Here is a 23473-nt window from a genome sequence, read left to right on the forward strand (position 1 = left end):
TGCCACATGAGTGTCACCTTCGTGGCACTGACACGTTCCTGGCACTGCCACGTTCCTGGCACTGACGTGGTTGTGGCACTGACACATTCCGGGCACTGCCACATGAGTGACGCCTTTGTGGCACTGACACCTTCGTGGCACTGACACCTTCATGGCACTGCCACGTTCCTGGCACTGTCACACGAGTGACACCTTCGTGGCACTGCCACGTTCCTGGCACTGCCACGTTCCTGGCACCGCCACACGAGTGATGCCTTCATGGCACTGACACGTTCCTGGCACCGCCACACGAGTGATGCCTTTGTGGCACTGCCACGTTCCTGGCACTGCCACGTTCCTGGCACTGCCACATGAGTGTCACCTTCGTGGCACTGACACGTTCCTGGCACTGCCACGTTCCTGGCACTGCCACATTCCTGGCACCGCCACACGAGTGATGCCTTTGTGGCACTGACACGTTCCTGGCACTGCCACATGAATGTCACCTTTGTGGCACTGCCATGTTCCTGGCACTGCCACACGAGTGACACCTTCGTGGCACTGATGTGGTTGTGGCACTGCCACGTTCCTCGCACTGACACGATCCTGGCACTGATGTGGTTGTGGCACTGACACATTTGTGGCACTGACACGATCCTGGCACTGACGTGGTTGTGGCACTGCCACGTTCCTGGCACTGCCACACGAGTGACACCTTCGTGGCACTGACACGTTCCTGGCACTGACACCTTTGTGGCCCTGACACGTTCCTGGCACTGCCACACGTGTGTCACCTTCGTGGCACTGCCACGTTCTTGGCACTGACATGGTTGTGGCACTGACACCTTCCTGGCACTGCCACGTTCCGGGCACTGTCCCTGGCACCGCCACACGTGTGACACGTTTGTGGCACTGCTGCGTTTGTGGCGTTGCCACTCTCAGGGCACTGCCACGCTCGTGCCCTCTGCCACCCCACAGCCACCGCACCGTCACCACCCCCATGCCAAATGCCACCCCCGGCCCTGTTCCTGTCCCCGTCCCTGTCCCGTCCCATCCCTATCCCATCCCCATCCCTGTCCCGTCCCTGTCCCATTCCTATCCCTGTCCCCATCCCATTCCCATCCCATCCCATCCCATCCTTGTCCCCATCCCCATTGCCATCCATCCCATCCCCACCCCCACCCTCATCCCCATCCCCATCCCCATCCCCATCCCATCCTTTACCCCATCCCATCCCATCCCCATTCCCCATCCTATCCCCATCCTATCCCCACCCCCATCCCATCCCATCCTTGTCCCCATCCCCATCCCATCCCCATTCTCATCCCCATCCTATCCCCACCCCTATCCCATCCCCATCCCATCCTTTACCCCATCCCCACCCCACCCCATCCCATCCCATCCCATCCCATCCCATCCCATCCCATCCCATCCCATCCCATCCCATCCCATCCCATCCCCCTCCCCATTCCCATTCCCATCCCATCCCATCCCATCCCATCCCATCCCATCCCCGTCCCTCTCCCGTCCCCCCCGGCAGCCATTGGCTCTTCCCGGTGTCCATCAGCTCCAGGTCCCGCCTCCTTAGGAGGGATTTCGGGGCTTTCCATGGCGACAGCTCCAAGGACAAACCCCCCCGAGTCCCCATGGAGCCGGGGACAAGCGGGAAGGGGAGGAATTGGGGGAATTTGGGGGGATTTTGGGGCGGCTGAGCGGAGCTGAAGGGATTTTCTCCCTCCCGCCTTTGGCAGAACAAAAAAAAAAACCCAAAAAAAACCCCCAAAAAAACCAAAAAAAAAAATCGGGATTTTAACCATCCTGCTCCCACCGCCTGGGGCATCGCCTGCTCTGCTTTTCCATCGGGAATTCTGCGGGAATTCCAAGCTTTTCTTCCCAGCCCGACCCCCTGGCAAGCGTCGGCAATAAATGAGGTGAGCGGCGCGTTTTCCCCTCTGCGGCGCTGCGGGAATGTCCTGACGCCGAAGGTGATTTTTGGGGGAGGGGAAAAGGGGGGGAGAGTGCAAAACGACCCCGAAAATGCGGGAATTCTTCCCATCGGGAATAGATTTGGGATGGCGGCGGGCCTTTGGGATGTTGTAGGGCCGGAGGGGAGGCGTTTGGGAAGAACCTGGATTTCTCCAGGTAGCTGGGAAGGGAGGAGGGAAAGGAGAGAGGAGGAGGAGGAGGAGGGGAGGAGGGATTTATCCTGGAAATCCAAGGGAAGGAATGGATTCCCTCGTGATCCAACGGCGCTGGGCGAGGTTCCTAAATCCCCTTGGAATTTCGGCTGGAATTTCCCGGTGGGGTGGGTGGGATAAACCTGCCCGTGGAGGGGGTGGGGAGAGGCTGGGAGGCTTCCAGATTCCAAAGCCTCATTCCAGAGGCTCCTTCCCACGGAGGGATCCGGCTCGGCGCAGGGAACCGGGAGCGATCCCGGTGGGAATTCCCGAGGGAGGGGGGATTTGGTGGCTCGGAGGGGTCGGGGCAGGGCCGGGAGCTGCGGGATCTTTTGTGTGCCGAGGTTTTCGTGCTTCCTAAAAACGGGGGGGGAAAGGGGACAGGAGGCCTTGGGGGTGATCCCCTTTCCCTGCTCCCTTTTCCGTAGGGATAATTCCCTTTTCCGTAGGGATAATTCCCTTTTCCTTAGGGATAATTCCCTTTTCCGTAGGGATGATTCCCTTTTCCTTAGGGATAATTCCCTTTTCCGTAGGGATGATTCCCTTTTCCCTATTCCCTTTTCCCTGCTCCCTTTTCCTTAGGGATAATTTCCTTTTTCCTGTTCCCTTCCCCGCTCCCTTTTCCTTAGGGATGATCCCCCTTTCCCTGCTCCCTTTTCCTGTTCCCCTTTCCCTGCTCCCTTTTCCATAGGGATAATTCTCTTTTCCCTGCTTCCTTTCCCTGCTCCCTTTTCCTTAGGGATGATCCCCCTTTCCCTGCTCCCCTTTCCCTGCTTCCTTTCCCAGCCCTTTTCCTTAGGGATAATTCCCTTTCCCTGCTCCCTTTTCCTTAGGAATGTTCCCCTTTCCCTGCTCCCTTTCCCTGCTCCCTTTCCCTGCTCCCCTTTCCCCGATTCCCCTTTCCCAGCCCTTTTCCTTAGGGATAATTCCCTTTCCCTGTTTCCCTGTTCCCCTTTCCCCGATTCCCTTTCCCCAGCCCTTTTCCTTAGGGATAATTCCCTTTCCCTGTTTCCCTGTTCCCCTTTCCCCGATTCCCTTTCCCCAGCCCTTTTCCATATGGATCTTCCCTTTCCCTGCTCCCTTTCCCAGCCCTTTTCCTTTAGGAATGTTCCCCTTTCCCTGTTCCCCTTTCCCTGCTCCCCTTTCCCCGATTCCCTTTTCCCGACCCTTTTCCATACGGATCTTCCCTTTCCCCGCTCCCTTTCCCTGTTCCCCTTTCCCTCCTCTTCTTCCCAGCCCTTTTCCTTTAGGAATGTTCCCCTTTCCCTGCTCCCTTTCCCCAATTCCCTTTCCCTGCTCCCTTTTCCTTTAGGGATATTCCCCTTTCCCTGCTCCCCTGTCCCTGTTCCCCTTTCCCTGCTCCCTTTCCCCAATTCCCTTTCCCTGCTCCCCTTTCCCAGCCCTTTTCCTTAGGGATATTCCCCTTTCCCTGTTCCCCTTTCCCTCCTCCTTTTCCAACCCTTTTTCCTTAGGGATAACTCCCTTTCCCTGCTCCCTTTTCCTTTAGGAATGTTCCCTTTTCCCTGCTCCCTTTTCCCTGCTCCCTTTTCCCGACCCTTTTCCAGCCCTTTTCCTTAGGGATAATTCCCTTTCCCTGCTCCCTTTTCCTTTAGGGATATTCCCCTTTCCCTGTTCCCCTTCCCCTGTTCCCTTTTCCTTAGGGATGTTCCCCTTTCCCTGTTCCCCTTTCCCTGTTCCCCTTTCCCCAATTCCCTTTCCCCAATTCCCTTTCCCCAATTCCCTTTCCCCAATTCCCTTTCCCAGCCCTTTTCCCTACAGATCTTCCCTTTCCCCGCTCCCTTTCCCACCCGCATCCCTTGGGAATTCTCCCCTTTCCCAGCCCCGCCATTCCCTGACCCCACACAAACCCCCCACACACCCCACACAAACCCCACACAAACCCCACAAAACCCCTCGGATCCTGTGGATCCTTCGCTTTTCCAGGCTGGAAAATATGTCCCCAGTGCCACCTCTGTGTCCCCTGTGCCACCCCGTGTCCCCTGTGCCACCCCATGTCCCTGTGTCCCATCCCTTCAGCAGGATCCCGATGGCTCCAGGATCCCAATGTTGGGATCCCGACATCAGGATCCCAAGGCCGGATCCCAATGTCAGGATCCCAAGGCCAGATCCCAGTGTCAGGATCCCAGTGTCAGGATCCCAAGGCCAGATCCCAAAGCCAGATCCCAGTGTCAGGATCCCAAAGCCGGATCCCAAGGCCAGATCCCAGTGTCAGGATCCCAAGGCCAGATCCCAGTGATCCCAAAGCCAGATCCCAGAGTCAGGATCCCAAGGCCAGATCCCAAAGCCAGATCCCAATGTCAGGATCCCAAAGCCGGATCCCAAAGCCGGATCCCTCATCCAGATCCCGTGCCCGGATCCCACCGCCGTGCCCACCCTTCCATAACGGGCATTCCCGAAATCCCGCCGGCAGCGGGGCTGGGAAGGAGCCGGGATGAGGCGGGAAGGGGGGTTGGGATAATGTCGTGTCCCCCCCCCGCCCCCCATCCCGTTTCCATGGCAACCGGCACCATTCCCACCTTCCTGGGATCCATCTGGATCCTTTTCCAGCCCTTTTCCCCCCTGGGTGTTCCCGTCTGCCGCCGGAGCGGGCTCATGGGATGCGTGGGAGGTGGGAGACGGGAACCGTTCCCATCCCGATCCCGGGAACGAGGCCTGGGATGGAGCTGAATTCCCTCAAGCTCCAATTCCCGCCGGGATTTATCCCAGAGAGGCACCGGCATGCGGCGCTTTTAGGGATAAGGGGTGGATTTGGGGATCCCACAGGGATTTCCTGGCCTTCATTCCAGGATTTCGGGGCTGGTTGTGCAGTATCCGTCAGGGATGGGCAGATCCCGGACCGGGATCTCCCACCTGGGTGTATCCAAGCGGATCCAGCCCTTCCCGAGGGATCCGGAGCCGGAGGCAGCTCCGAGGCTCTCCAGATTCCCTGGATCTTCCTCCAGAGCTCCCACCTCCGGAGCCACCCCACAAATCCATTTGGGAATTCCCAGGAGGCGCCGGTCGAGCTCATCCCGAGCACTTCAGCTCCGGGAATCCCATTCCCGCGCCATTCCCGGATCCCTGCGCGATGGAGGCCGGGCATTTGTAGGATCCCGATTCCCCAGGCTGAGCCGGGCGGGATCTGGGATTCCCAAATCCCACTGGGTTTTCCGGCTGCTCCATCCCTCTGCTCAGCATTCCCAGCTCGGAGCTTTGGGATCGGGAGCTGCCCGTGTCCGTGCTGGAGCAAGGACAGCTGGACACTCCGGCCGGGGCCGCTGCCATTCCTTGGATCGGGATCCCAGCTGGAATTGCGGCCCCACAGAGCAGCTCCGAGATCCCCCAGCTCAGCAGGGATCGGATCCCGCATGGCTGGGCTGGGATCCAGCGGGAATTCATGGATCCCAGCTCGGGCACCGATGCGGGCAGAGCTGGCATTGCCATTGCCAGTTTCGGGAGAGCCCCATAGGGTCAGGAGCTCCCTGCCCGTTCCCGATCCCGTTGCACACCCGGATCCTCTGTGGGGTTTGCGTGGGAGTCTCGGGGAGGGGCCAGGCCTGGCGGCTGCCCCCGGAGCTGGCAGCATTCCCGGGATGAACCATTCCGGCTGTGCCCAGGGAATCGGTGCCCGCATCGCCAGCCTGGAGCAGCCGGGATCCTGCGGGGTCAGGATCCCAATTCCCATCCTGTGGGGTCAGGATCCCAATTCCCATCCTGTGGGATCCCAGTTCCCATCCTGCAGGATCCTGATCCCAATTCCCATCCCTGCAGGATCCCAGTTCCCGTTCCTGCGGGGTCAGGATCCCAATTCCCGTTCCTGTGGGATCCCAATTCCCATTCCTGTGGGGTCAGGATCCCAATTCCCATTCCTGTGGGATCACAATCCCGATTCCCATTCCTGTGGGATCAGGATCCCAATTCCCATTCCTGTGGGGTCAGGATCCCAATTCCCGTTCCTGTGGGATCACAATCCCGATTCCCGTTCCTGTGGGATCAGGATCCCAATTCCCATCCCTGCAGGATCCCAATCCCAGTTCCCATTCCTGCAGGATCCCAATCCCAGTTCCCATCCCTGCAGGATCCCAGTTCCCATCCCTACAGGATCCCAGTTCCCATCCCTGCAGGATCAGCCCTCGGATCCCACTCTTTTCCCATCCCTGCGGGATCAGCCCTCGGATCCCGCTCTTTTCCCGCCGCCATCCCCAATTCCCCTCCTTTCCCCTCATCCATCATTAACCCCTTCCCGACCTCCACGCCCCCGTTCCCGCCAGCATTCCCGGCATGATCCCGATATCCAAGGATTTAAACTCCAGCAGGGAGCTCTGGGGACAATTCCACATCCCCCCAGCATTCCCTGGTTCATTTCCTGCAGGGATTTTAATGAAATGAATCGAATTAATTTATTAATTTCAATTAATTTAATTAATTTAATTAATTCATTATATTAAATCTCATTCCCGCCTCGGGAGCGCTGCTTCCAACCGGAGCTGCATTCATATTTAATTAGGAGAAATAAATAATTCATTCCCACATTCCCACATTCCCGAATTCCCACATTCCCGAATTCCCACATTCCCGGGGCTGCAGCTCCACCTTGCTTGGAAAAAGGGGAATTTTTTGTTCGGAACGGGGTTTTTTTCCCAGGTTTTTCCCTTCAGATGGAGCAAATTCCTTCCCCAAGGGCTGTGGTTGAGGGACAGGGACGTGACCCAGAAAAAGCGGGATCGGGAATGTCAGATCCCTCTGGGATCGGGCACAGCAGCAGGGTTGTGCTTTTGGGGGCACCTCCTCAATCCCAAATGCCTTTTTTCCATGTTTTCCCCTAAAATGGAGCAGATTCCTTCTCCAAGGGCTGTGGTTGAGTGACAGGGACGTGACCCAGAAAAAGCGGGATCGGGAATGTCGGATCCCTCTGGGATCGGGCACGGCAGCAGGGTTGTGCTTTTGGGGGGCACCTCCTCAATCCCAAAGGTTTTTTTCCATGTTTTTCCCTAAAATAGAGCAGATCCCGGCTCCAAATCTGGGGATTCCCTGATGGGAACTGCAGGGCTCAGGGACAGGGATGTGACCCAGAAAAAGCGGGATCGGGAATGTCGGATCCATCTGGGATCGGGCACAGCAGCTTTTGGGCTCTGCTTTTGGGGGCACCTCCTCAATCCCAAAGGGTTTTTTCCATGTTTTTCCCTAAAATGGAGCAAATTCCTTCTCCGAGGGCTGTGATTGAGTGACAGGGATTTCAGGGCTCAGGGACAGGGACGTGACCCAGAAAAAGCGGGATCGGGAATGTCGGATCCCTCTTGGATCGTGCACAGCACCTTTTGACCTCCCCTTTTGCCCCTCCCCAGCCCCCCAAACCCACCCCCAGCCAGATTCCCCCGCCACCATCACCAAAAGTGGACAGCACCAAACCCCACCACCGCTCCTCCCGCTGCCGGAATTGGGGCGGAATCCCCGATTTCCCCCATTTTCCCAGGCACCACGATGCTGACCAGCATCGCCGACGGCCTCCTGTGCTGCCTGCTGGGCAAGACCCCCAACGCCGTGGGACCTCTGGACAGCGTTGAATCCGACGACGGCTACACCTTCCTGGAAGTGAAACCCGGGAGAATCCTCCGGATCCGCCACAACGTTCCCAAACGTCCGGAATTCCCGGAGGAACCGGAGGAGACGGAGCGCGGCACGGTGCGCTGCAAGCGCCGCATCACGCTCTACCGCAACGGGCAGCTGCTCATCGAGAACCTGGGCGACGCCGTGCGCTCCGAGCTCCCGCAGTGCCACAACGCCTCCGGCGATGCCAACAGCGCCGTGGAGCTGGAAATGTCGGATGCAACGGGAATGCCGGGCAAGGACGGGGCGGCGGCGGCGCCGGGGAAGCGTCGGAAGCGCAAAGCGAAGAAGGTGGTGAGCATCGACTGCAAGAAGCGCATCACGAGCTGCAAGGGCACGCACGGAGACGTGGTGTTGTTCTTCATCCACGGCGTGGGAGGCTCCTTGGACATCTGGAAGGAGCAGCTGGAATTCTTTTCCAAGCTGGGATATGAGGTGGTGGCTCCGGACCTGGCCGGCCACGGCTGCAGCTCGGCGCCGCCGGTCGCGGCCGCCTACACGTTCTACGCGCTGGCCGAGGACATGAGGGCCGTGTTCAAGCGTTATGCCAAGAAGAGGAATATCCTGATCGGGCATTCCTATGGGTGAGGAGGGTGGGAAGGGGGTGGGAGCATCCCAGAAAAACTGGGATGGTGGGAAAAGTCAAAAATCCTGAGTTTTGGGGGTGTGGGGTTCCAGTTTTGGGGTTATTCGGAGTCCCTGAGTGCCCTTGGGGTGTGTTCAAGTGTTACCCCAAGAAGAGGAATATCCTGATCGGGCATTCCTATGGGTGAGGAGGGTGGGAATGGGGTGGGAGCATCCCAGAAGTACTGGGATGGTGGGAAAGGTCAAAAATCCTGAGTTTTGGGGGTGTGGAGTTCCCATTTTGGGGTTATTTGGAGTCCCTGAGTGCCCTTGGGGTGTGTTCAAGCGTTGCACCAAGGGGAGGAATATCCCAATTGGGCAAGGAGGGTGGGAATGGGGTGGGAGCATCCCAGGAAAAACTCCGGCTTCTCCTTGGTAGGGAACACCCCAAAATCCTGAGTTTTGGGGGTGTGGGGTTCCAGTTTTGGGGGATTTATCCCGGGATTTAGAGCTCCTAAATGCGGGGTGTTCAAGCGTTGCACCAAGAGGAGGAATATCCCAATTGGGTGAGGAGGGTGGGAATGGGGTGGGGGCATCCCAGAAAAACTGGGATGGTGGGAATGGTCAAAAATCCTGAGTTTTGGGGGTGTGGGGTTCCCATTTTGGGGGATTTATCCCATTTATCCCAGGATTTGGAGCTCCTAAATGCGGGGTGTTCAAGTTTTACCCCAAGAAGAGGAATATCCCGATCGGGTGAGGAGGGTGGGAATGGGGTGGGGGTATCCCAGAAAAACTGGGATGGTGGGAAAGGTCAAAAATCCTGAGTTTTAGGGGTGTGGGGTTCCAGTTTTGGGGTTATTTGGAGTCCCTGAGTGCCCTTGGGGTGTGTTCAAGTGTTACCCCAAGAAGATGAATATCCCAATTGGGCATTCCTATGGGAAAGGAGGTTGGGAATGGGATGGGATCATCCCAGAAAATCCCCCAGCCCCCCCTTGGTGGGAATGGCCACAAATCCCGAGTTTTGGGGGTGTGGGGTTCCAGTTTTGGGGGATTTATCCCAGGATTCAGATCCCCTGAGTGCCCTTGGGGTTGGGAATGGGATGGGATCATCCCAGAAAACCTCGCCTTGATGGGAATGGCCACAAATCCCAAGTTTTGGGGGTGTGGGGTTCCCGTTCTGGGCGATTTTTCCCGGGATTCTGAGTGCCCTTGGGGTTGCCCCTGTGCCCAGCTAACCCCGGAGTGCAGCTGGCACGGCAGGGACTATAAATAGGATAAAGCCAGGAAAGTCAATTAGGCGGAGAATTAGTCGGAGCCGGGCGGGATTGGCTCGGAGCCGGCCGGGATTGGCTCGGAGCCCGGCGGGATTGGCCCGGGACAAGGCTGGGGCAACCTGGAGAGTGCCCAAGTAGGGCTGGGCAGGGCAGGGTGGCACAAAATCCCCTCCTCTGCAATGGGGTTTGGCTGCTCTGCCCCAAAAACGGGCACCCAGGCACGGATCCTTGGGATGGCCGGAGCCGGGAGCGGTCGGGTTGGGAGGGAGATTCAAAATCCTCTGGTGCCAGGCCTGGGGTGGGCAGGGAGAACTTCAGCTGTGCCAGGGCTCCAGGGGGCACTGCCAGGGATGGGAGAGGGATGTGGGAATGGGAAAGGGACATGGGCATGACCATGGGACGTGGGACGCTTCCCACTGTGCCAGGGTGCTCCAAGGGGCATATCCAGAGATGGGACATGGACATGGGAATGGGCATGGGCATGGGACAACTTGGCATGGGCAGGGACACTTCCCACTGTGCCAGGGTGCTCCAACCTGGACACTTCCAGGGATGGGACATGGACATGGGACACCTTGGCATGGGCAGGGACATGGGCACAGGACACCTTCCACTGTGCCAGGGTGCTCCAAGGGGCATTTCCAGGGATGAGACATGGGCATGGGCATGGGACAACTTGGCATGGGCAGGGACACTTCCCACTGTGCCAGGGTGCTCCAACCTGGACACTTCCAGGGATGGGACATGGACATGGGACACCTTGGCATGGGCAGGGACACCTTGGCATGGGCACAGACACCTCCCACTTTCCCAGGGTGCTCCAAGGGGCACTTCCAGGGATGGGACGTGGGCATGGGACAGGGACATGGGCAGGGACATGGGCACAGACACCTCCCACTGTCCCAGGGTGCTCCAAGCCCATGGGCATGGGACAGGGACATGGGCAGGGACAATTCCCACTGTCCCAGGGTGCTCCAAGGGACACTGCCAGGGATGGGACATGGGCATGGGACAGGGACACCTTGGCATGGGCACAGACACCTCCCACTGTCCCAGGGTGCTCCAAGCCCTGTCCAGGGACACTTCCAGGGATGCCACAGGGACATGGCACAGGACCATGGGCATGGCACAGAACCATGAGCATGGCACAGGACCATGGGCATGGCACAGGACCCTGGACATGGCACAGGACCATGGATATGGCACAGAACCATGAGCATGGCACAGGACCATGGACATGGCACAGAACCATGAGCATGGCACAGAACCATGGACATGGCACTGAACCATGCCACACCTTATCCCAACCACAACCACCCCTTCCCCAAGCTTCCTCCAACCTCCCCCACTCCATCCCTCCATCACCCTCCATCACCCTCCATCACCCTCCATCACCCTGGCATCACCCCGCTGTGCCCGCTGTCCCCCCAGGGTGTCCTTCTGCACCTTCCTGGCACACGAGTACCCGGAGCTGGTGCACAAGGTGATCATGATCAACGGCGGCGGCCCCACGGCGCTGGAGCCCAGCCTGTGCTCCATCTTCAACCTCCCCCCCTGCGTGCTGCACTGCCTGTCCCCCTGCCTGGCATGGAGCTTCCTCAAGTGAGTGCCCGCGGGCTGGCAGCTCGGGGAGGGGGGCGTGAGGCTGGGACCACCCGCGGGGGCGTGGTGGCATTGGCACGGCTGAGGGAGGGGATTGGGAGTGGGTTTTGGGGGGGTTTGGGGTCTCCTGGTACCTCCCAGGGGGTCATGGTGGCATTGGCACGGCTGAGGGAGGGGACTGGGGTGGATTTTGGGGGGTTTGGGGTCTCCTGGTGCCCCCCAGGAGGGTCATGGTGGCATTGGCACGGCTGAGGGAGGGGATTGGGGTGGGTTTTGGGGGGGTTTGGGGTCTCCTGGTACCTCCCAGGGGGTCATGGTGGCATTGGCACGGCTGAGGGAGGGGATTGGGGTGGGTTTTGGGGGGGTTGGTACCACCCAGAGGGGGCATGGTGGCATTGGCACTCTGAGGGAGGGGACTGGGGGTGGGTTTTGGGGGGGTTGGTACCACCCAGGGGGGCATGGTGACATTGGCACTCTGAGGGAGGGGATTGGGAGTGGGTTTTGGGGGGGTTGGTACCACCCAGGGGGGCATGGTGGCATTGGCACTCTGAGGGAGGGGACTGGGGGTGGGTTTTGGGGGGGTTGGTACCACCCAGGGGGGCATGGTGGCATTGGCACTCTGAGGGAGGGGACTGGGGGTGGGTTTTGGGGGGTTTGGGGTCTCCTGGTACCACCCGCGGGGGCGTGGTGGCATTGGCACGGCTGAGGGAGGGGACTGGGGTGGATTTTGGGGGGTTTGGGGTCTCCTGGTGCCCCCCAGGAGGGTCATGGTGGCATTGGCACGGCTGAGGGAGGGGATTGGGGTGGGTTTTGGGGGGGTTTGGGGTCTCCCGGTATCCCTCAGAGGGGTCATGGTGGCATTGGCACTCTGAGGGAGGGGATTGGGGTGGGTTTTGGGGGGTTTGGGGTCTCCTGGTACCTCCTAGGGGGGCATGGTGGCATTGGCATGGCTGAAGGAGGGGATTGGGATGGGTTTTGGGGGGGTTGGTACCCCTCAGAGGGGTCATGGTGGCATTGGCACGGCTGGGGATGGATTTTTGGGGGCCTGGGGTCTCCTGGTACCCCTCAGTAGGGTCATGGTGGCATTGCCACTGCCAAGGGAGGGGACTGGGGTGGATTTTGGGGGCCTTGAATCTCCCGCCACCCCTCAGAGGGCTCATCCTGGCACTGCCACACCCGAAGGAGGGGACAGGGGGTGGATTTGGGGGAGGTTGGAGGGCTGGGGATCATCCTGGGCCACTCCTGGGGTGGATTTTGGGTGGCTGGGGTCTCCTGGTGCCCCCCAGGAGGGTCATGCTGGCATTGGCACGGCTGAGGGAGGGGACTGGGGATGGGTTTTGGGGGGTTTGGGGTCTCCTGGTACCACCCAGGGGGTCATGCTGGCATTGGCACGGTTGAGGGAGGGGACTGGGGTGGATTTTTGGGGGTCTGGGGTCTCCTGCCACCCCTCAGAGGGCTCACCCTGGCACTGCCACACCTGAAGAAGGGAACTGGGATGGATTTTTGGGGTTCTGGGGTCTCCTGCCACCCCTCAGAGGGCTCACCCTGGCACTGCCACACCCGAAGGAGGGGACAGGGGGTGGATTTGGGGGAGGTTGGAGGGCTGGGGATCATCCTGGGCCACTCCTGGGGTGGATTTTGGGGGGTTTGGGGTCTCCTGGTGCCCCCCAGGAGGGTCATGGTGGCATTGGCACGGCTGAGGGAGGGGACTGGGGATGGGTTTTGGGGGGTTTGGGGTCTCCTGGTACCACCCAGGGGGTCATGGTGGCATTGGCACAGCTGAGGGAGGGGACAGGGGATGGATTTTTGGGGTTCTGGGGTCTCCTGCCACCCCTCAGAGGGCTCACCCTGGCACTGCCACTGCCAAGGGAGTGGACAGAGGGAATGGGGTGTTCACCCTCTCCCCGGATTTTGGGCTCACCCCTTCTCCCCGTGCCAGGGCCGGCTTTGCCCGCCAAGGTGCCAAAGAGAAGCAGCTGCTGAAGGAGGGCAACGCCTTCAACGTCTCGTCCTTCGTGCTGCGGGCCATGATGAGCGGCCAGTACTGGCCCGAGGGCGACGAGGTGTACCACGCCGAGCTGGCCGTGCCCGTGCTGCTGGTCCATGGCATGCACGACAAGTTCGTGCCCGTCGAGGAGGACCAGAGGATGGCCGAGGTAGGGGGCACAGCGCGGGCAAGGGGGTTTTGGGGGGGGGGGGGGGGGTTGGGGGCTTTGTGGTACCACTCAAGGGGTCATGTTGGCACTGCCACCAGTGAGGGAGGGGGGCAAAGTGGCTTTTGTGGGGCTGGGGTCTGCTGGCACCACTCAGGGGGCTCATCCTGGCATTTCGGATCTGAGGGAGGGGGTAAAGGGACTTTTTCTGGGGCTGGGGTCTCCTGGCACCACCCACGGGGTTCATCCTGGCACTGCCACTGCTGAGAGAGAGGGGCAAAGGGACTTTTGAGGGCTGGGGTCTCCTGGCACCACTCAGGGGGCTCATCCTGGCACTGCCACCAGTGAGGGAGGGGGGCAAAGTGACTTTTGTGGGCTGGGGTCTCCTGGCACCACTCAGGGGGCTCATCCTGGCACTGCCACCGCTGAGGGAGGGGGACAGGTGGTGGCTTTTGAGGGGCTGGGGTCTCCTGGCACCACCCACGGTGTTCATCCTGGCATTTCGGATCCGAGGGAGGGGGTAAAGGGACTTTTTGAGGGCTGGGGTTTCCTGGCACCACCCAGGGGGCTCATCCTGGCACTGCCACTGCTGAGGGAGAGGACAGAGGGACATTTTGAGGCGCTGGGGTCTCCTGGCATCACTCAAGGGGTTCATCCTGGCACTGCCACCACTGAGGGAGGGGGAAAAATAACTTTTGAGGGGCTGGGGTCTCCTGGCACCCCCCAGGGGGGCTCACGCCAGCCGTGCCCACCCCCAGATCCTGCTGATCGCCTTCCTGAAGGTGATCGACGAGGGCAGCCACATGGTGATGCTGGAGTGTCCCGACACCGTGAACACGCTGCTGCACGAGTTCGTCCTGTGGGAGCCCGACACGGCCGCAGGCGACGGCGACACCAAATAAAGGCCAGCGCCACGCCGGGACACCGGGCTGCTCCCTCGGGAGCGGCGGAGCGCGGAGAGGGCTCGGCCGGAGCCACCGAGCCCCGTTTGTTTCCCTGGGGATGGAGCGAGGAGGCTCCCCCAGGTTGGGATGTGCAGGGCCGGGAGAAGGAGCTCGGCAAGGCGGCGGAGACGGTCCGCGATACCGGGGGGACAGCGGGGACACGGCACAGCCCGTCCGCGATACCGGGGGGACAGCGGGGACACGGCACAGCCGGTCCGTGATACCGGGGGGACAGCGGGGACACGGCACAGCCGGTCCGTGATACCGGGGGGACAGCGGGGACACGGCACAGCCGGTCCCGGATACCGGGGGACAGCGGGGACACGGCACAGCCGGTCCCGGATACCGGGGGCACAGCGGGGACACGGCACAGCCGGTCCCGGATACCGGGGGCACAGCGGGGACACGGCACAGGCGGTGCGCGATACCGGGGGGACAGCGGGGACACGGCACAGCCGGTCCCGGATACCGGGGGGACAGCGGGGACACGGCACAGCCCGTCCGTGATACCGGGGGACAGCGGGGACACGGCACAGCCGGTGCGCGATACCGGGGGGACAGCGGGGACACGGCACAGCCGGTCCGTGATACCGGGGGACAGCGGGGACACGGCACAGCCCGTCCGTGATACCGGGGGGACAGCGGGGACACGGCACAGCCGGTCCGTGACACCGGGGGGACAGCGGGGACACGGCACAGCCGGTTCCTCATCCCGGCAGGACAACGGGGACACATCGCAGCTGGTCCCCAGCCAGCCCCCGACATGCCACAGGTGGTCCCCAGCCAGCCCCGGTCCCTGGCCACCCCCGGCCAGCCCCGGCCAGCCCCGGACACTTCACCCCCGGTCCCCAAGCCCGGCAGGACAGCGGGGACACTTCACCCCCGGTCCCTGGCCACCCCCGGCCACCCCCAGCCACTTCACCCCCGGTCCCCGGCCACCCCCGGCCACCCCCAGCCACTTCACCCCCGGTCCCCGGCCACCCCCGGCCATCCCTGGACACCCCTGGACACTTCACCCCCTGTCCCTGGCCACCCCCGGCCACCCCTGGACACCCTTGGACACTTCACCCCCGGTCCCCGGCCACCCCCGGCCACCCCCGGCCACTTCAGCCCCGGTTCTCGGCCACCCCTGGACACTTCACCCCCGGTCCCTGGCCACCCCCGGACACCCCTGGCCACTTCACCCCCGGTTCCCAAGCCCGGCAGGACAGCGGGGACACTTCACCCCCGGTCACCCCTGGACACCCCCGGCCACTTCACCCCCGGTTCTCGGCCACCCCCGGCCACCCCTGGACACTTCACCCCCGGTCCCCGGCCACCCCCGGCCACCCCTGGACACTTCACCCCCGGTCCCCGGCCACCACCGGCCACCCCCGGCCACTTCACCCCCGGTTCTCGGCCACCCCTGGACACTTCACCCCCGGTCCCCGGCCACCCCTGGACACTTCACCCCCGGCCACCCCCGGCCACCCCCGGCCAGCCGCGGTGCCCACCCGCGGGCGCTGCCCCGGCTCCACGCCGGGTGTATTTCTGTGCCCATCGCTGCCACCCCCGCACGCAGCGACAGCTCCGGGGACCCAGAGAGGAGGTGGCGACCCGGGGAGGACTCGGAGTGTCCCCGCAGGGATTTGGGGTTTTTTTTTGTGGTTTTTATTTTTTTTTTTTAAGGAGAATCCAGAGGTTCCTCCGCGTTTTTGGGATTTGCATCTGGAGGGTGGGACAGCCGGGATTTGTGGGGTTCCTTGTGGGATTCGGCAGGGATGAGGAGGATGAGGAGGATGAGGAGAGAACGGCCGGGATGATGGGATGCCACCATCCCGCGTGTCCCCAGTGCCACCGCGGGCACGGCCGCGTGCCCGGTGCCACCATCGCTTTTAGGGTCACCCCCGCGTCCCTTTTTCCCTGGGACACCGGCGGACAGCACCGTCCCTTCCCGGGATCCCAATCCCATCCCTCCCGTCCGCATCCCATCATTTCCGCGCTTCCACGGCTCCAGGAGCCACCTGAGCGTGTCCCGGGTGCCACCCGCCGTGTGGCCCCGTGCCCCCTCACCCCGCTTTGCCCCCCGCTCCCAAATTCCCGACATTTAAACCAAAGAAAGCGCCGCCCCCATGGAAACCTCCACCCCCGTCCCTCGTCCCCACCCCGTCCCCGCGCCCCAAACGGGGCTGGCACCGCACCGAGGGGGCTCAGGGGGTCCCCGAGGTGTCCCCGTGCCAGCCGCGCCCGCTGCTGTCTCATAATGAGAATTTTACCCCTCCCTGGCCTCAACCCACCCCCTCCCAGCACCCCAAAAACGCCACCGCGCCCCCCAAAAATGCCACCAGGGCTGTGCCCCCCGCCCTTGTCGCCAGCCGGCTGGGGGGGTCACAGCTCTGTGCCCACCGGGAGCCACCTTCCGCTTGTGCCCCCGCCGCTGCCACCACCGCCGCGTGTTCGTGCCACCGCACCCAGTAAAGCCGTGCTGTATCCCAGCCGTGTCCAGTTCCCTGCTGGGAGCGCCGGGAGCGCGTCGGAGCCGGGCCGGGATCCCAAAATTCCCGGGAGGATCCGGCCCGGTGAAGATTTATTGAGGAAAAAAATCGGAATATTCGGCCTTAAAAGCGGTACCCTGGGGTGCTCGGTGTCACCCTGAGGTCCTTGGTGTCACTCTGGGGACCTCAGTGTCACCCTGGGGTGCTCGGTGTCCCCATGGGGTCCTCACTGTCATGCTGGGGGTGCTCAGCGTCACCCTGGGGTGCTGAGTGTCACCCTGAGGTCCTTGGTGTCCCCGTGGGGTGCTCAGTGTCACCCTGAGGTCCTCAGTGTCACCGTGGGATGCTCAGTGTCACCCTGGGGTGCTCGGTGTCACCCTGGGGACCTCAGTGGCACCCTGGGGGTGCTTGGTGGCACCCTGGTGTCGTCAATGTCATCCTGAGGTCCTCAGTGCCCCCCTGGGGTGCTCAGTGTCCCCTGGGTTGCTTGGTGCCACTCTGAGGTCCTCAGTGTCACCCAGGTGTGCTCAGTGTCACCCTGAGGTCCTTGGTGGCCCCATGGAGTCCTTGGTGTCACCCTGAGGTCCTCGGTGTCCCCCTGAGGTCCTCAGTGCCCCCCTGGGGTGCTCAGTGTCACTCTGATGTCCTCGGTGTCCCCATGGGGTCCTCGATGTCACCCTGAGGTCCTCAATGCCCCCCTGGGGTGCTCAGTGCCCCCCTGGGGTGCTCAGTGTCATCCCTGGGGTGCTCAGTGTCACCCTGAGGTCCTTGGTGTCCCCATGGGGTCCTCAGTGTCACCCAGGTGTCCTCAATGTCCCCATGGGGTGCTCAGCGCCCCCCTGGGGTGCTCAGTGTCACCCTGAGGTCCTCAGTGTCACCGTGGGATGCTCAGTGTCACCCTGGGGTGCTCGGTGTCACCCTGGGGACCTCAGTGGCACCCTGGGGGTGCTTGGTGGCACCCTGGTGTCGTCAATGTCATCCTGAGGTCCTCAGTGCCCCCCTGGGGTGCTCAGTGTCCCCTGGGTTGCTTGGTGCCACTCTGAGGTCCTCAGTGTCACCCAGGTGTGCTCAGTGTCACCCTGAGGTCCTTGGTGGCCCCATGGAGTCCTTGGTGTCACCCTGAGGTCCTCGGTGTCCCCCTGAGGTCCTCAGTGCCCCCCTGGGGTGCTCAGTGTCACTCTGATGTCCTCGGTGTCCCCATGGGGTCCTCGATGTCACCCTGAGGTCCTCAATGCCCCCCTGGGGTGCTCAGTGCCCCCCTGGGGTGCTCAGTGTCATCCCTGGGGTGCTCAGTGTCACCCTGAGGTCCTTGGTGTCCCCATGGGGTCCTCAGTGTCACCCAGGTGTCCTCAATGTCCCCATGGGGTGCTCAGCGCCCCCCTGGGGTGCTCAGTGTCCCCCTGAGGTCCTCAATGTCCCCCTGGGGTGCTCAGTGTCACTCTGATGTCCTCGGTGTCCCCATGGGGTCCTCGATGTCACCCTGAGGTCCTCAGTGCCCCCCTGGGGTGCTCAGTGTCCCCCTGGGGTGCTCAGTGTCACTCTGATGTCCTCGGTGTCCCCATGGAGTCCTCGGTGTCACCCTGAGGTCCTCAGTGCCCCCCTGAGGTCCTCAGTGCTCCCCTGGGGTGCTCAGTGTCACCCTGAGGTCCTCAGTGTCACTCTGAGGTCCTTGGTGTCCCCATGGAGTCCTCGGTGTCCCCCTGAGGTCCTCAGTGCTCCTCTGGGGTGCTCAGCGTCCCCCTGGGGTGCTCAGTGTCACTCTGATGTCCTTGGTGCTCCCCTGGGGTGCTCAGCGTCCCCCTGGGGTGCTCAGGGTGCCCCGGCGATGTCCTCAGGCCGCAGCTGGCGCTCGCCCTCGGCCAGCAGGACGCCCATGGCGCGGTGCAGCAGGAGGACGCCCAGGCGCCGGCGCCTCTCGGCCGCCCAGGCCGCGGCCACGCCGTAGCACGGCCCCCGGCGGGCGTTGGTCAGCGGCTGCAGGCCTGGGGGACAGCACCCGTGGGGTCAGGGACAGCACCCATGGGGTCAGGGACAGCACCCGTGGGGTCAGGGACAGCACCCGTGGGGTCAGGGATAGCACCCGTGGGGATGGACAGCACCCGTGGGGTCAGGGACAGCACCCGTGGGGATGGACAGCACCCGTGGGGTCAGGGACAGCACCCAGGGGGTCAGGGACAGCACCCGTGGGGTCAGGGATAGCACCCGTGGGGTCAGGGACAGCACCCGTGGGGTCAGGGACAGCACCCGTGGGGTCAGGGATAGCACCCGTGGGGTCAGGGACAGCACCCGTGGGGTCAAAGGGCAGCACCTGTGGGGTCAGGGACAGCACCCGTGGGGATGGACAGCACCCGTGGGGTCAGGGATTGCACCCGTGGGGTCAGGGGCAGCACCCGTGGGGTCAGGGATAGCACCCAGGGGGATTGGGGTCAGCCCCAGGACCCCCTGAGCTGTGCTGGGGGGTGGGAATGGGGTCTGTGGGGTTGGGATGGGCTCTGTGGGGTTGGGATGGGCTCTGTGGGTTGGGATGGGGTCTGTGGGGTTGGGATGGGGTCTGTGGGTTGGGATGGGGTCTGTGGGGTTGGGATGGGCTCTGTGGGGTTGGGAGCGGGGCTCACCCAGCGCCTCGAGCATGCAGCTCTCGCGGGTGAAGGCCTCGGCGGGCACGCGGTGCTGGAAGCACTGCAGGGGCACCACGCCGTGCCCGCCCGCCCAGATCTCCAGGATGCGCCGCACCTTGGGGCAGCCCTGGGCACAGCGGCACCGTCACCGCGGCCCCAAAGCCCCCGGCACGGCCCCGTGCCCGGCACCGCGGCCCCAAATCCCCTGGGCACAGCCCCGTGCCCGGCACCGCGGCCCCAAATCCCCTGGGCACAGCCCCGTGCCCGGCACCGCGGCCCCAAATCCCCTGGGCACAGCCCCGTGCCCAGCACCGCGGCCCCAAATCCCTGGCACAGCCCCGTGCCCGGCACCGCGGCCCCAAACCCCTCATTCCCACTCCCTTGACCTCCAGCCCCCAGTGCAGCCCCTCATTCCCAACCCCACAGCCCCAATCCCCAACCCCATAGTCCCCAATCCCCCCATTCCCCCAATCCCCCATTCGCATTCCCCCAATCCCCCACTCCCAGCCCCCATTCCCCCATTCCCAACCCCATTCCCAACCCCACAGCCCCCATTCCCAGCCCCCAATCCCCCATTCCCATTCCCCTATTCCCATTCCCCCATTCCCAGCCCCCAATCCCCCATTCCCCCATTCCCGTTCCCCTATTCCCAATCCCCCAATCCCCCATTCCCAGCCCCATTCCCAACCCCACTCCCCCATTCCCAACCCCATTCCCAACCCCACAGCCCCCATTCCCAGCCCCCAATCCCCCATTCCCCCATTCCCACTCCCCCATTCCCCCATTCCCAACCCCACAGCCCCCGTTCCCAGCCCCCACTCCCCCATTCCCGTTCCCCACTCCCACCCCGTGGTTGCCCCGTTGCTGCCCCGCGGTTGCCCCGTGCGTGCCCACCCTGGCCGTGCCGCGGCGGAGCTGTGCCCGCGCTTGCCGCAGGTGCCAGCAGGCCCTGCCCCGCGTGCCCTTGCCCACGTAGAACACGGCGCCCACGAAGCTCCGGAAGCGCTCGGCCGCGCTCAGGCCGGGGCTGCGCCGGGGCAGGTCCCGAGTGACCCTAAAAGGACGAAACCCCCGTTAATTTTTGGGGTGTCTGAGCCTCTCTGAGCCCTGGCACGGGGTGCCAGCGGGGTGCCCGCACCTGGGGTCCAGCAGCAGGTAATTGAAGCTGCACTTGAGCCGCCCCTCGCGCCAGGGCCGGCCGCTCTCCGGCCGCTCGAACGCCCTGGTCAGCGCCAGCTCGTCCTGGGCACAGTCGGGGATGTGGCCGGTCCTCAGCGCGGCCACCAGCTCGGGGCTGTGGCCTGTGGGGCAGTGCCAGCTGTGGGGACAGCTGGGAGTGCCCTGTGCCCGGCAGCGCGGCCCCCGGAGCCCCGCGGTGGCCCCGTTGGGCCGTGCCCGGCAGCGCGACCCCAAAACGCCCAGCGCGGCTCCCCATGCCCGTCCCGCAGCCCCCAGACCCCAAATAGCCCATCTCTGTGGGCCCAGATAGCCCAGTGGCCATCCCTGCGGGCCCAGATAGCCCAGTGGCCATCCCTGCCCATCCCCAATGACCCCAAACCCCCTGGAGCAGCCCCATTCCCATCCCAATGACCCCAAAGCTCCCATTCCCATCCCCATGACCCCAAACCCCCTGGAGCAGCCCCATTCCCATCCCAATGACCCCAAACCCCCTGGCCCAGCCCCATTCCCATCCCAATGACCCCAAAGCTCCCATTCCCATCCCAATGACCCCAACCCCCCCCCAGCACAGCCCCCAAAACCCCATTCCCATCCCAATGACCCCAACCCCCCTGGCACAGCCCGATTCCCATCTCCATGACCCCAAACCCCCTGGAGCAGCCCCATTCCCATCCCAATGACCCCAAACCCATCCCCGGCCGGTGCCGGGGGGGATCCCTGCGGTGCCACCCGGGGCTCTCCTGTCACCCCCCCCCGGACTCACCCTCGGGCCACTCCGGGCGGTGGCCCCGGGCCGGGCGCTCGAGCCACCGCCGCTGGAGCGGCCGCGTCTGCCCGGTGACGGAGGGCGACAGCGCGGCCACCGCGGCCACGCCACCACCGCGCCCGGTGCCACCCTCGGGGCTGCTGGTGGCATCTGTGTCGCCAGGGCTGTGACAGTCCGCGGGTGTCTGTGCCCGTGCCACGTCCTCCCGGTGCCCCTCGGAGCGCGGGGTGGCACAGCCGGCGGGTGACGGTGGCACCCAGGGTGTCCCCAACTCGCCACTGGGTGATGGTGGCACGGAGAGTGTCCCCAGCTCGCCACTGGCACTGCCAGGTTGCCGCGGGGCCAGGGGGTGCTTGAGACTCCCGTGGGGCCACCGGGACCGGGATGTCCCCAAGGGCGAGGGGCGCTGCTGCCACCCGGAGCCACCTTCCAGCATCCCGGTGGCACTGAGGGGACCCCGAGTGACCAACGGGGACTTCTGGGGGTGTCCCCGGGTCCCCGCGAGCAGCCGGACCTTGGGGCTGGGTTTGGGGGAGCCCCGGGCGAGTGACAGAGAGCCCTGGGGGTGTCCCTTGTCCCCAAATCCCAGCAGGAGCGTGGGACCCGACCCTGAGGAGTTTTGGGGGTGTCCCTTGTCCCCAAATCCCAGCAGGAGCGTGGGACCGGATGTGGGGGCGCTTCCATCCCCTGGGAACAACCCGGGGGCTCCGGGGAGGATCTGGGTGTCACCCCAAGAGCCGCCGGTCCCCTCCGCCTCCCCAGCGGCCAAATCCCCGTCCCCTGGGCTGACACGGCGACCCAAGGGGGAGGTGACAGCAGCCCTGGGGACTCTGAGCCTCGGGGGTCTCCGGGGCATCGGGAGCGACTCGGGGAAGAGGGAGGAGGAGGAAGAGGAGGAGGAGGAGGAGGAGGAAGAGGAGGAGGAGGAGGCCAAGCGCAGCCGCGCTGCCACCGCCCGCAGGCGACTCCGGCTCCTGGGGGTGACGTGACGGTCGCCAAGGGTGTCCCGGCCCCTCGCGGTGACATCGCCAGGGTCGCCAAGGCACCGCGGGGAGCAGGGCGGGGACCCCCGGAGGCTGCAACCCCCGAGCCGGGCAAGGAGCCCCCCGATATCGTCGGTAGCCCCGGAATCCTCCCCCGGTGGGGAAGGGGCTGCACCCCCCTGGGGACCCCCGGGCTGAGCCCCCCCGGCCTCGCTGCGCTCCGGGGACTCCAAGGCGCTGACGAAGCACTCGGTGCTGTCCCCAAGGCTGCTGCTGTCCCCAAAGCCAGCGGCGTCCCCGTCCCCCGGCTCTGGCACCGCCGTGATGGGGACAAAGGGACAGCGCTGAGCCGCCGCAGCCGGGATGCCAGCCGGGATGTCACCCGGGATGCCACCGGAGCTCTGAGGTGCCACCGAGCAGCTGCCGAGGCCACCGCGGAGCAGGGGCGACCTCGGGGACACCGCGCGCGTCCCCAACACCCCGCGCTGGTGCTGCCTGAGGGACACACCGGGAGCCAGCTGGGGACAGGGGACAGCCATGTCCCCAAGGCTGCGACCCCCCGTCCGTGCCCCTAAAATGCCGCTCGGGGGTGGCTCCTGGGCGGGGTCCCGCTCTGAGAGCAGCGTGCTGGAGGCGAGGGGCGGCGGGAGGACAGCTGGGTGCCCGCGGGGCTCTTGGGGCCAGCCGGGCCACAGCGCGGTGACACAGCGGTCGCCCGGCTCGCCCAGGAGGGACCTGCGGGTGCTGCTGAGGGGTCCGGCCTCGGGGCTGTCCCCGAGGGACACGGAGGAGTCGCTGCCATCGGTGCCATCCTCGGACAGGAAGGACAGAGCCCTCCTGGGCCAGCCCGGCTCTGGGGGGACACAGACGGGGTCAGCGCCCGGCTCTGCTTCCCCCCGCGGGACTGTCCCCGCTGAGGAGGGGACACTTTGGGGACCTCACCCTGGGTGGGGGTCCCGCCCCTCTCCAGTGCCAGCGGCTCCTGCGGGGAGGGGACAGCGCTGTCACCGCTGCCGGGGCCACCACGGGGTGCCACAGCCGCACCCACGGCTGTCCCCGCACCCACGGCTGTCCCCGCACCCACGGCTGTCCCCAGCCTTGTCCCCAGCGCTGGCCCCGCTCACCCGTGCCCGCAGCAGGAGCCCGAGGCAGC

General features: G+C 64.0%; 2 protein-coding genes across 4 annotated transcripts; one reads left to right on the top strand and one right to left on the bottom strand.

The window, feature by feature from the left end:
• The first annotated feature begins 1676 nt into the window (after positions 1-1676).
• Positions 1677-14383, top strand: ABHD8 (abhydrolase domain containing 8). Of its 3 annotated transcripts, none has more exons than XM_068997098.1 (5): positions 1677-1910; positions 7630-8347; positions 11033-11203; positions 13143-13359; positions 14139-14383. In XM_068997098.1, the coding sequence occupies exons 2-5, from the start codon at positions 7638-7640 to the stop codon at positions 14256-14258; spliced, it is 1218 nt and encodes a 405-aa protein (XP_068853199.1). In that variant the 5' UTR covers positions 1677-1910; positions 7630-7637; the 3' UTR covers positions 14259-14383. The 3 variants fall into 3 exon arrangements, with proteins under 3 accessions (XP_068853199.1, XP_068853198.1, XP_068853200.1); XM_068997097.1 differs by having other exon boundaries at positions 14115-14380; XM_068997099.1 differs by lacking the exon at positions 1677-1910 and having other exon boundaries at positions 7634-8347; positions 14115-14381.
• Positions 14384-18583: 4200 nt separating this feature from the next.
• Positions 18584-22193, bottom strand: ANKLE1 (ankyrin repeat and LEM domain containing 1). The gene is made up of 5 exons (XM_068996815.1): positions 21335-22193; positions 20531-20693; positions 20287-20446; positions 19390-19519; positions 18584-18756 (listed from the first exon to the last, which is right to left on the bottom strand). Exons 1-5 carry the CDS (start codon positions 22191-22193, stop codon positions 18584-18586), a joined length of 1485 nt encoding a protein of 494 aa, XP_068852916.1.
• Between the last annotated feature and the right edge of the window lie 1280 nt (positions 22194-23473).

Source organism: Aphelocoma coerulescens, chromosome 28 (assembly GCF_041296385.1).
Source record: "Aphelocoma coerulescens isolate FSJ_1873_10779 chromosome 28, UR_Acoe_1.0, whole genome shotgun sequence".
In the NCBI taxonomy this organism is placed as follows: Eukaryota; Metazoa; Chordata; class Aves; order Passeriformes; family Corvidae; genus Aphelocoma; species Aphelocoma coerulescens.